Below are 13,462 nucleotides of genomic sequence, written 5' to 3' on the forward strand. Positions count from 1 at the left end.
CCATAATTGAACAGTAAAGCAAACCACAGCCAGCTAAGTAAGTGTTAAATGAGGTGCTGCATCAGACTGGACAGTTTTGAGAGCTGTGCAGTGGCAGAGAAGGACTTGGTAAGGTGCTTCTTATGGGAATATTTTGCACTCTCTGCGTATTTAATGCTGATGCCTCATTGCATATCTCTTTCAATTTATTACATTACCTACTTGAAACAAATTTGAGTAACTAGCTATTGCTGTTAGTCATTGCTGAGCTTAGCAGATACATGAAGACTAACCCCCAAGAGTATATGCTATTCCCCAGTGTAATTAGAAGGAAAACAAATGAGAGGTGAAGTTCTACTATAAATTTTCCCCTCTCCAAGGAGATGGACTGCAAGGGTAAGGGCATTACTAGTAATCAAAAGGTGTCAGAACTGTATTGTCAAACAATTTGCTGGATTCCGTATACATAAGTAGTTGCTGCTTTGTCAGGGGGAGAAGAATGAAATGCATATTCTCAAAAATAGAGGAACTGGCACATTATAGAAGATCTGGGTAAAACAAGAAAAAAGGCAATCCATGCACCAGCTCAGAGAGAAGAACAAGTGTCCTTCAAGTTACCATTAACACCTTTGAGTTGCCTTCAACTTATCACTAGTGCATATCAGTTGCTTCTTAAGCACAGGTAAATCTTAAATGCATTCTGCCTAGCACTGGGGACATAAATAGCAATCACTGTCTTTTATGAGCAGTCTTTGCCATGGACTATTCTAAAAGTTATGCAATTTAATAAATGTCATTTTCACAGCAATCTGAGAAGTTAGTAATACTTAACATTTTTTTAAACATCTTTATTGCAGTATAATTGCTTTACAATGGTGTGTTAGTTTCTGCTTCATAACAAAGTGAATCAGCTGTACATATACATATATCCCCATATCTCCTCCCTCTTGCGTCTCCCTCCCACTCTCCCTATCCCACCCCTCTAGATGGTCACAAAGCACCGAGCTGTGCTATGCGGCTGTTCCCACTAGCTATCTATTTTACATTTGATAGTGTATATATGTCCATGCCACTCTCTTACTTCATCCCAGCTTACCCTTCCCCCTCCCCGTGTCCTCAAGTCCATTCTCTACATCTGTGTCTTTATTCCTGTCCTGCCCCTAGGTTCTTCAGAACATTTTTTTTTGATTCCATATATATGTGTTAGCATACAGTATTTGTTTTTCTCTTTCTGACTTACTTTTGAACATTCTATTTTTAGTTTTTTAAGGAACCTCCATACTGTTCTCCATAGTGGCCGTATCAGTTTACATTCCCACCAACGGTGCAAGAGGGTTCCCTTATTCCACACCCTCTCCAGACTTTATTGTTTGTAGATTTTTTGATGATGGCCATTCTGACTGGTGTGAGGTGATACCTTATTGTAGTTTTGATTTGCATTTCTCTGATGATTAGTGATGTTGAGCATTCTTTCATGTGTTTGTTGACAATCTGTATATCTCCTTTGGAGAAATGTCTATTTAGGTCTTCTGCCCATTTTTTGGATTAGGTTGTTTGTTTTTTTGATATTGAGAATCATGAGCTGCTTGTAAATTTTGGAGATTAATACTTTGTCAGTTGCTTCATTTGCAAATATTTTCTCCCATTCTGAGGGTTGTCTTTTCATCTTGTTTATGGTTTCCTTTGCTGTGCAAAAGCTTTTAAGTTTCATTAGGTCCCATTTATTTATTTTTGTTTTTATTTCCATTTCTCTAGGAGGTGGGTCAAAAAGGATCTTGCTGTGATTTATGTCATAGAGTGTTCTGCTGATGTTTTCCTCTAAGAGTTTTATAGTGTCTGGCCTTACATTTAGGTCTTTAATCCATTTTGAGTTTATTTTTGTGTATGGTGTTAGGGAGTGTTCTAATTTCATTCCTTTACATGGAGCTGTCCAGTTTTCCCAGCACCACTTATTGAAGAGGCTGTCTTTTCTCCATTGTGTATTCTTGCCTCCTTTATCAAAGATACGGTGACCATATGTGTGTCGGTTTATATCTGGGCTTTCTATCCTGTTCCATTGATCTATATTTCTGTTTTTGTGCCAGTACCATACTGTCTTGATTACTGTAGCTTTGTAGTATAGTCTGAAGTCAGGGAAGCTGATTCCTCCAGCTCCATTTTCCTTTCTGAAGATTGCTTTGGCTATTCGGGGTCTTTTGTGTTTCCATACAAATTGTGAAATTTTTTGTTCTAGTTCTGTGAAAAATGGCATTGGTAGTTTGATAGGGATTGCATTGAATCTGTAGATTGCTTTGGGTAGTATAGTCATTTTCACAATGTTGATTCTTCCAATCCAGGAACATGGTGTATCTCTCCATCTGTTTGTATCATCTTTAATTTCTTTCATCAGTGTCTTATAGTTTTCTGCATACAGGTCTTCTGTCTCCTTAGGTAGGTTTATTCCTAGGTATTTTATTCTTTTTGTTGCAGTGGTAAGTGGGAGTGTTTCCATAGTTTCTCTTTCAGATTTTTCATCTTTGGTGTATAGGAATGCAAGAGATTTCTGTGCATTCGTTTTGTATCCTGCTACTTTACCAATTTCGTTGATTAGCTCTAGTAGTTTTCTAGTAGTGTCTTTAGGATTTTCTATGTATAGTATCATGTCATCTGCAAACAGTAACAGCTTTACTTCTTCTTTTCCGATTTGGATTGCTTTTATTTCTTTTTCTTCTCTGCTTGCTGTGGCTAAAACTTCCAAAACTATGTTGAATAATAGTGGTGAGAGTGGGCAACCTTGTCTTGTTCCTGATCTTAGTGGAAATGGTTTCAGTTATTCACCATTGAGAACAGTGTTGGCTGTGGGTTTGTCATATATGGCCTTTATTATGTTGAGGTAAGTTCCCTCTATGCCTACTTTGTGGAGGGTTTTTATCATAAATCAGTGTTGAATTTTGTCGAAAGCTTTCTCTGCATCTATTGAGGTGATCATACGGTTTTTATCCTTCAGTTTGTTAACATGGTGTATCACTTTGACTGATTTGCATATATTAAAGAATCCTTGCATCCTGGGATAAACCCCAGTTGATCATGGTGTATGATCCTTTTAGTGTGCTGCTGGATTCCGTTTGCTAGTATTTTCTTGAGGATTCTTGCATCTGTGTTCATCAGTGATACTGGCCTGTAGTTTTCTTTCTTTGTGACATCTTTATCTGGTTTTGTTATCAGGGTGACGGTGGCCTCGTAGAATGAGTTTGGAGTGTTCTTCACCCTGCTATATTTTGGAAGAAGTTGAGATGGAGAGGTGTTAACTCTTCTATAAATGTTTGCTAGAATTCGCCTGTGAAGCCATCTGGTCCTGGGCTTTTGTTTGTTGGAAGATTTTTAATCACAGTCTCAATTTCAGTGCTTGTGTTTGGTCTGTTTATATTTTCTATATCTTCCTGGTTCAGTCTCGGAAGGTTGTGCTTATTTAAGAATTTGTCCATTTCTTCCAGGTTGTCCATTTTATTGGCATATAGTTGCTTGTAGTAACCTCTCATGATCCTTTGTATTTCTGCAGTGTCAGTTGTTGCTTCTCCTTTTTCATTTCTAATTCTGTTGATTTGAGTCTTCTCCCTTTTTTCTTGATGCATCTGGCTAATGGTTTATCAATTTTGTTTATCTTGTCAAAGAACCAGCTTTTAGTTTTATTGATCTTTGCTATTTTGTCCTTCATTTCTTTTTCATTTATTTCTGATCTGATCTTTATGATTTCTTTCCTTCTGCTAACTTTGGAGCTTTTTTGTTCTTATTTCTCTAATTGCTTTAGGTGTAAGGTTAGGTTGTTTGAGATGTTTCTTGTTTCTTGAGGTAGGATTGTATTGCTATAAACTTCCCTTTTAGAACTGCTTTTGCTGCATCCCATAGGTCTTGGGCCGTTGTGTTTCCATTGTCATTTCTTCCTAGGTATTTTTTTATTTCCTCTTTGATTTCTTTAGTGATCTCTTGGTTATTTAGTAGTGTATTTTTTAGCCTCCATGTGTTTGTATTTTTTTACAGATTTTTTTTCCTGTAATTGGTACCTAGTCTCATAGCATTTTGGTCAGAAATGATACTTGATATGATTTCACTTTTCTTAAATTTACCAGGCCTTGATTTGTGACCCAAGATATGATCTATCCTGGAGAATGTTCCATGAGCACTTGAGAAGAAACTGTATTCTGTTGTTTTGGAATGGAATGTCCTATAAATATCAATTAAGTCCATCTTGTTTAATGTATCATTTAAAACTTGTGTTTCCTTATTTATTTTCATTTTGGATGATCTGTCCATTGTTGAAAGTGGGGTGTTAAAGTCCCCTACTATGATTGTGTTATTGTTGATTTCCCCTTTCATGGTTGTTAGCATTTGCCTTATGTATTGAGGTGTTCCTATGTTGGGTGCATAAATATTTACAGTTGTTACATCTTCTTGGATTGATCCCTTGAACATTCAGTAGTGTCCTTCTTTGTCTCTTGTAATAGCCTTTATTTTAAAGTCTATTTTGTCTGATATGAGAATTGCTACTCCAGCTTTCTTTTGATTTCCATTTGCATGGAATATCTTTTTCCATCCCCTACTTTCAGTCTGTATGTGTCTCTAGGTCTGAAGTGGGTCTCTTGTAGACAGCATATATACGGGTCTTGTTTTTGTATCCATTCAGCCAGTCTGTGTGTTTTGGTTGGAGCATTTAATCCTTTTACATTTAAGGTTTTTATTGATATGTATGTTCCTAGTACCATTTTCTTAATTGTTCTGGGTTTGTTATTGTAGGTCTTTTCCTTCTCTTGTGTTTCCTGCCTAGAGAAGTCCCTTTAGCATTTGTTGTAAAGCTGGTTTAGTGGTGCTGAATTCTCTTAGCTTTTGCTTGTCTGTAAAGGTTTTAAAATCTCCGTCAAATCTGCATGAGATCCTTGTTGGGTAGAGTAATATTGGTTGTAGGTTTTTCCCTTTCATCACTTTAAATATGTCCTGCTACTCCCTTCTGGCTTGCAGAGTTTCTGCTGAAAGATCAGCTGTTAACCTTATGGGGATTCCCTTGTATGTTATTTGTTGTTTTTCCCTTGCTGCTTTTAATATTTTTTCTTTGTATTTAATTTTGGATAGTTTGATTAATATGTGTCTTGGTGTGTTTCTCCTTGGATTTTTCCTGTATGGGACTCTCTGTGCTTCCTGGTCTTGATTGACTAGTTCCTTTCCCATATTAAGGAGGTTTTCAATTATAATCTCTTCAAATGTTTTCTCAGTCCCTTTCTTTTTCTCTTCTTCTTCTGGGACCCCTATAATTCGAATGTTGATGCATTTAATGTTGTCCCAGAGGTCTCTGAGACTGTCCTCAATTCTTTTCATTCTTTTTTCTTTATTCTGCTCTGTAGTAGTTATTTCCACTATTTTATATTCCAGGTCAGTTATCTGTTCTTCTGCCTCAGTTATTCTGCTATTGATTCCTTCTAGAGAATTTTTAATTTCATTTACTGTGTTGCTCATCATTGTTTGTTTGCTCTTTAGTTCTTCTAGTTCCTTGTTAAACGTTTCTTGTGTTTTCTCCATTCCATTTCCAAGATTTTGGATCATCTTTACCATCATTACTCTGAATTCTTTTTCAGGTCGACTGCCTATTTCCTCTTCATTTGTTTGGTCTGGTGGGTTTTTACCTTGCTCCTTCATATGCAGTGTATTTCTGTGTCTTCTCATTTTGCTTAACTTACTGTGTTTGGGGTTTCCTTTTTGCAGGCTGCAGGTTCATAGTTCCCATTGTTTTTGGTGTCTACCCCCAGTGGCTAAGGTTGGTTCAGTGGGTTGTGTAGGCTTCCTGGTGCAGGGGACTTGCGCCTGTATTCTGGTCGATGAGGCTGGATCTTGTCTTTCTGGTGGGCAGGACCGTGTCTGGTGGTGTGTTTTGGGGTGTCTGCCCTTATTATGATTTTAGGCAGCCTCTCTCTTAATGGTTGGGGTTGTGTTCCTGCCTTGCTAGTTGTTTGGCATAGGTTGTCCAGCACTGTAGCTTGCTGGTCGTTGAGTGGAGTTGGGTCTTAGCATTGAGATGGAGATCTCTGGAAGAGCTTTTGCTGTTTGATATTATGTGGAGCTGGGAGCTTTCTGGTGGACCAGTATCCTGAACTCAGCTCTCCCATCTTAGAGGCACAGGCCTGACACCCAGCCGGGGCACCAAGACCCTGTCAGCTACACGGCGAACAAGATACACTGTGGTGCTTGGCCCCAGGCAGCAACTACGGCTGTTGCCCGGGTCCCCTGGTTTCTCAGTAATACTTATATTTTACCGATGGGGAAACGGGCACAGAGAAGCCAAGCAGGTTCTGCAAGGTCACACGGCTAGTCAAGTCAGTGGAAAAGTTGGGATTTGAACCCAGGCATTTGGCTTCTGAGACCCTGGTCATAATTACTTTTCTATGTGGTGTTTTTAAAAGGAATAAAGGATGAAGCGTAACTCCTATGACCAGGGAACATAGGATGAGGGAGATGGGAAATAAATGTAAAAAGATGAACAACATATCGAGTAACACTTAGTTATGTACCTCTTTTGGTACATCATCCATCTTCTCTTGGCAGGAGTGGTTGTCTTCCTTTGCAAGAGCCCCTGACTGTATCCTACTTATGCTCTTGATTCCTTCTCTGCTCCTGAGGAGGCACCCTGATCTAGTGGATTCCCTACATCCACCCAGACCCTATTACCTTGGTTACCTAGTCTCCTTTTCTTATTGCAGAAAGAAACATCTAGGCTGGGCCTTAAGTGTGCATTATCTCATTTAACAGTATAAGTAGACTAGGTCTCACCTACCATACCTTCCTGCAGCTTTGCCACCCTCATTTTCTCTTTTTTACCACTAATGTTCTCAAAACAGGAATCTAGAATAGTCAACCACTATTTCCTCTGCACCTACTCGCTCCCTAAACATTTGTACTCTGGATTCTACAGTCACACTCTATTCAGATTACTTTCTTCTTCAAGGGCAGGGGTGGCCTCTAATTAAAAATTCTAAATCTATAGAATTTTCTCAAAGCTTATTCTCCTTAATCTCTATCCCCATTCAACCCCTTTTGGAAGTTCTCTCTTGGCTTTCTCGGTTCCTGCCATGCCCCCCATACTTTTCTGAATCTTTCTTCATCATCTCCTCTTTTTTTCCTCCAGTGCCTTGATGTAGGTTGAAGGCACTTTCTAAGTAGAGAGAATGACTGTCCACCTATTCAGGTGTAAGCATTGGCAAGGAATAGAGATTGTGTTCTAGAAACCGAGGAATAGGACTGTGTGGCTATAGTACAAGTTCATGGATGGACTTGTGGAAAGTGACAGTGGGAGTGGTAGATGGAGTCACCTGTGGAGGCCTCTGAATGCCAGGCATGAGCTTTGTACACACACCTCATGTGCAATCAAATATGGGCAATGACTTGTTTCCAGAACATTAGTATATAGGAATAAAACTTTTCTGCATTGGAGCTCCCTGGCGGTCCAGTGGTTAAGACTCCATGCTTCCACTGTCGGGGGGACACGCATTCCATCTCTGGCCGGGGAATTAAGATGCCTCACACAGCACTGCGCAGCCAAAAAAAAAAAAAAAAAAAAAAAACCCAAAACCAGAGAAATGAACAAAAAACTTTTCTGTAGTAAAACAATGGCTTACATAAGTATCCCAAAACAGTTATCCATCCATTACAGTTTGAGATGAAAATATCACAATAGGATGAAATCTAATGGTACAACAAAGAGAATCCTTGCAATCTGGAATCCACAATAATAGCTCTTTCTACATTCTTCAAGCTATGTTATAAACATAGGCTTAGATATTTCTTGATCCTCTATTCTAACTTGCTTTTTATTTTTCAGCATGCCACTTAATCCCAGCCTTCTCATGTGTACAAGAGAAAGACCTACCTTCCCTTGGTTACTTCAGAGATAGAATTTTAAAAAAGGTCTTTTAAGGTTCTTCTTCAATAGATGTGATTATGATCAATCTTTATAGCATGAATATAATGCATATGACTAATTCTATTTTAAAGAGGAGATAAAAACACAAAATTACTTTCTGTCTTGGGATTCCTGTCTTCAAACATTCAAGACAGAAGACTGCTTATTTTTCCCCTGGAGTTTTTCTGTGTTTCTACTTCCTGCAGCTGTTTCTGTGTTGGTGCTTATATGAAAATAAATCGGAGGCCCATTGCCTACCTTTTCATTCTTGTCTTTTTGATATAGGCAGTACTATCCAACAAAGGCAGCATTGATGCCCTCTTCAACGTGATCCATCCAACTTCGGCTATGGGGACCTGCTTTGTTTTCAGTCCCAAGGAAGGCATCATCGAACCAAGTGGAGTCCAGGCTGTCCAGATCTCCTTCAGTTCTCCCATCCTGGGACACTTGGAAGAAGAGTTCCTGGTCAATGTCAATGGATCACCAGAGCCTGTGAAATTGACCATTATGTAAGTTACTTCTACAGGTAATGTGGAAACTGAAGTTTTTACCTAATGCTTTCTTAAACTTCAAAACTAGAGCACTTTACACATTAATGGAGAATTACTAGGTTGCCAAAATATTTATTTATTTTTTTGTTAACAATATTGATACCTGTCTGGAAGTAGCAACAATTTGATTCCCTACTGTTTACTTTTTAAAATCCAGGCACAGAAGTAAAATGTAAAAATAAAATCCTTTCATAAACTTACTTTAAAAAACCAAAACTAGATCATGTCTTGAATGTCCATAACTGTCTTTGTTGATATGACCACATCAACATAGTGGAGTGTTTTAAATTTCCACCAGTATTTCTCTAGTGAACATGTTTAACTTATTACTGTAGTATGGATGCAGATGGTATTTTGGAATCTAGTTTTTCTGTAAGCTCTAACCTTATAAAATAAGAACTTAAACACTATATTAGTTTCTACTTACTCTCTGTTTTAGTATGTTTAGGGAAAGTAGGTTATTAACACCTGGATAAAATTATCTCTTATAATTAAGCTCTAACTGTTATCAGTTTCTCTAAACCTGCATCTCTTGTTTTTATTTTAAGGAAATTCTTTAAGTGCTCTTAACCTTTAATGTCTCCAGGAATTATAAAAGTCTACTTATAGTGTCAGTCAGTCAAGGCTAGACACTTGGAGCTTTTGTGCTAGACGTCTTTTGATGGCTTCTCTAGCTGCTTTGTTTGTCCTCAGGTTTTAGAAAGAAGTTCTCTGTGACCAACCCACTGGGCAGATCTATAACTTTAGTTCCTGGTGCTTAAAAAGATCATATCTTCAGAATAGATTGCAGATTCTATTTAGATTCCCACAGCAACAGGTTGTTCATTACCATGGTAGTCTCTCTTATTATGGTTCAGTAGCCTAGCAGGACCTCACTCCATCTACAGCTGAGGTCTCCCTTGTGGCCTGGAGATAACATAGAAAAGAGACAGACATATTTCCTAGGCCTGAAGGGTCCTGGGAAAACTTATTGATCTTGTGATATCTCCTGGAAATTTAGAATCTTAAGATTGACTCCAAGGCAATTACCATTTCTTCTCAATTCTTCCACCTAAGCATCTCTGTTCTAGGGTGAATTACATCCTCCCAAAATTCATATGTTGAAGTCCTAACACTCAGTGCTTCAGAATGTGACTGCATTTGGAGATAAGACTTTTAAAGAAATAATTAAGGTAAAATGAGGTCATATGGGTGGGCCCTAATCTAATAAGAATGGTGTCCTTGTAAGAAGAGGACATTAGGACAGATACACAAACAGGAAAAGACTGTGGGAAGACATGGGGCAAAGGTACCCATCTACAGGCTAAGGAGGAAGTTCCTCAGAAGAAGCCAACCCTGCCAACACATTGATCTTGGACTTCCAGCCTACAGAACTGTGAGGAAATAAATTTCTGTTGTTTAAGCCACCGAGTCTCTGATACTTTATGACAGTCCTAGCAAATGAGTACAACCCCTAACAAGTAAGGAGAGTGAGTGCATATGTCTCAGGTGTTCTGTGGCGTGGCTAAGACAGCCTACCACAGTCACAAACTCTTTAAAAAGATCTCAAGACTTATCTGAAACATTCACAATGCATTTACATTCTTTTCCATAATGCATCTGTGTTTGTGCTAAAAGAAAAAATTGGAGTAGCTTTCCAGATATTTGAATAACATTGACTCTTAAGAAGATGTATCATGCTTATCCTGGCCCAAGATTTACCTCCTTCAGGGATGTGCAGAATATGAGAACAGGAGTACTTTTTCCCATTATATAAACTTTAACCCACCTCCCACCTCCATAACAATTCACATCTCATGACAAACAGTGGAGGTAGTTATCTGGAGAAGCAGGAAGAGCAAACTTGCAAGTGCAACCTTGTCTATCATTCCGAGATCATCTGGCCCCTTAGCCCCCTTGTTAAGTTCCAGAAGATCAGCTCTTGAAAGCCCCCAACTGAATCAAGGCTTTCTGACTTCTTGGCACCAGGAAATATTGTTCAGAATCATGAGTACCCTCCGCAATATCCAGCATCATAGGCTTCCATACAAAAGTGGGAAAGATAAAAATCTTAAAACTCTGCTCTAATAAACATTTAAGATAAAAGGAAAATAGTCCTATCTATAGGCAAGAAAGAATAGGATGTTAAAGGACCATAATTTTACTTTTCATGCAGACAAAGAAAAATCAAACTGCTGGCTGAGACAGGCTAACTGTCCTTCAAGTTGGATAAAAAAGCCCATCCCAATTTTATCCAGTCATTCCACATTTTAAGTTTAGCCTAATAATTAATGTTGTATCTAACTATCAACATGCACACATTGCTACTCTATTTAGAAAAAAAAAACATGTATTTTGGATATTTGTTTAATAAACTCTAATGAGCACCTCCTACCTGCAAGGTTGTATATTAGGTGCAGTGACTGGTGAATTTGGGTTTGGTAGACATTCCTGTTGCATGAATCCTATTGTCTTACCCTGTGACTCTGTGAATTATTTATCCACATCCAGGATGTGATTGCCCATTTCCTAAATTATTTCCTGAACTAACTAAAAATATAGTAAAAGAGATGACAAGGGAATTAAAAGGCTATACTAGAAAATATCCATTTAACTCAACAGAAGGCAATAGTGAAAGAATAGAGGAACTGAGAAAACATTAAGACATGTAGAAAACAAACAGAGAAAAGGAAGAAGGAATCCTAACTTATCATTAGTTATATTAACTATAAATATATTTCACAATTAAATTAAAAGGCAGAGATTAGCAGAATAGACTTTAAAAACACACATACAAAATATGATTCGACTATATGCTGTCTACAAGAGATGCACTTTAGATCTGAAAGTATGAACAGGTTCAAACTTTTTTAAACGGATGGAAAAAGATACCCTGCAAACACTAACCAAAAGAAAGCTGGAGTGGCTATACCAATATCTAAATAAACTTTAGAACAAAAATTGTTATAAAGGCAAAGAAGAACATTTTACAATAACAGTCCATCAAGAAGATATAACAATTATAAACATCGGTGCACTTAACAGCAGAGCCCCAAAATACATGAAGCAAAAGTTTACAGAACTGAAGAGAGAAATAGGTAATTGAACAGTAGTAGTTGGAGATGTCACTACCCTACTTTCAATAATGGATAGAACAACTAGGCAGAACATCATAAAGGAAATAGAAGAGCTGAACAATACCATAAACCAACTGGACCTAACAGATACCTGTAGAACCCAACAAGTGCACTTGGAACATTTTCCAGAATACACCATGTGTTAAGCCATAAAACAAGTCTCAATAAATTTTAAATAATTTGAATCATAGAGAGTGTGTTCTTCAACTAGAAAGAAATGAATGAAAAATCAAAAATAGAAGGAAATCTGGAGAATTTACCAATATGTGGAAATTAAAAAACACTCCTAAATTACCAATAGGTTAAAGAAGAAATTACAACAGAAATTTTAAAATACTTTGAGATAAATGAAAACAAGACACAATATACCAAAACTTATGAGATGTGGTAAAAGTAGCACTTAGAGGGAAACTGATAGCTGTAAGTGCCTGTATTTAAAAAGAAGAAAGATTTCAAATCAATAACCTAAATTGCTACCTTAAGAAACTTGAAAAAGAAGAGCTAACTAAATCCAAAGCAAGCACAAGGAAGGAAGTAATAAAGATTAGAGTGGAAATTAATGAAATAAAGAAAAACAATAGAGAAAATTAATAAAACTGAAAGTTGTTTCTGCTCAACATTGTACTGGAGGTTCTGTCCAAGGCAATTAGGCAAGAAAAAGAAATAAAAGACATTCAGGTTGGAAAGGAAGAAGTAAAACTATCTCTCTTTGCAGATGACATGATATTATATATAGAATATCCTGAAGAATCCACCAAAAAACTATAGAGCTAACGAGTGAGTTCAGAAAAATTGCAGGATATAGAATCAATGTACAAAAATCAATTGTATTTCTAGACAGTAGCAATGAAAATTCAAACATGAAATTAAGAAAATTCCATTTACAATAGGTTCAAAAAAATGATAAAGTTGGGAATAAATTTAACAGAAGAAGTGTAAGATGTGTACATTGAAAACTACAGAACATCATTGAAAGGAATTTAAAAGAAGACCTAAATAAGTGAAAAGACATCTGTTTTCATGGATTGGAAGACTTAATATTAACCTAAGATGGCAGTATTTCCCAAAATGATGTATAGATTCAGTCAAAATTTCAGCTGCCCTTTCTGTGGTAATTGACGAGCTGATACTAAACTTTATATGGAAATGCAAGAAACCCAGAATAGCCAAAACAATTAAAAAAAATAAGAACAAATTTGGAGGACTTACACTTCCCAGTTCAAAACTTACTATAGTTTTGATACAGTTATCAAGAATGTGTTGTACTGGCATAAAGATAGAAATATAGATCAATGGCATAGAATTGAGAGTCCAAAAATAAATTCACACAGTTATGGTCAATTTATTTTTATCAAGAGTATCAAGACAATTCAATGGGAAAAAGGATAGTTTTTTCAACTGATGTTGCTGGAACAACTGGATATCCACATGCAAAAGGATAAAGTTGGACCCCCCCAAACCTCAGACCATATACAAAATTAACATAATATGGGCCAAAGACCCAAATGTAACAACTAAAACTATACAACTGTTTAAATAAAACATTAAGTGCAAATATGCATGACCTTGGATTAGGCAAAGGTTTCTTAAAGATGACCCCTAAGTATAAGCAATCAAAGAAAAAATAAATAAATTAGACTTGATCAAAATTTTAAAATTTTGTGCCTTAAGGGATACTATTAAGAAAGTGAAAAAACAAACCACAATATGGGAGAAAGTATTTGTAAATCATATATCTGAAAAGGGACTTATATCTAAGATATATAGAGAACATTTATACTCAGTAATAAAAAGGCAACCAATCAAAAATTGGACAAACCATCTGAGCAGACATTTCTCTAAAGAAGATATACAAATGATTAGTAACATGAAAAGACTCTCAACGTCATTAATCA

General features: G+C 36.9%; 1 protein-coding gene across 1 annotated transcript in view; it reads left to right on the top strand.

Moving 5' to 3' along the window:
* HYDIN (HYDIN axonemal central pair apparatus protein) overlaps nt 1–13,462 on the top strand; it is a 445,256-nt gene that overhangs the window by 190,106 nt on the left and 241,688 nt on the right. The window contains exon 13 of the mRNA XM_060083501.1: nt 8,186–8,409. Coding sequence (XP_059939484.1) covers nt 8,186–8,409 — 224 coding nt within the window. The remainder of the gene's footprint in view (nt 1–8,185; nt 8,410–13,462) is intronic.

Source organism: Mesoplodon densirostris, chromosome 19 (assembly GCF_025265405.1).
Source record: "Mesoplodon densirostris isolate mMesDen1 chromosome 19, mMesDen1 primary haplotype, whole genome shotgun sequence".
Classification (NCBI taxonomy): Eukaryota; Metazoa; Chordata; class Mammalia; order Artiodactyla; family Ziphiidae; genus Mesoplodon; species Mesoplodon densirostris.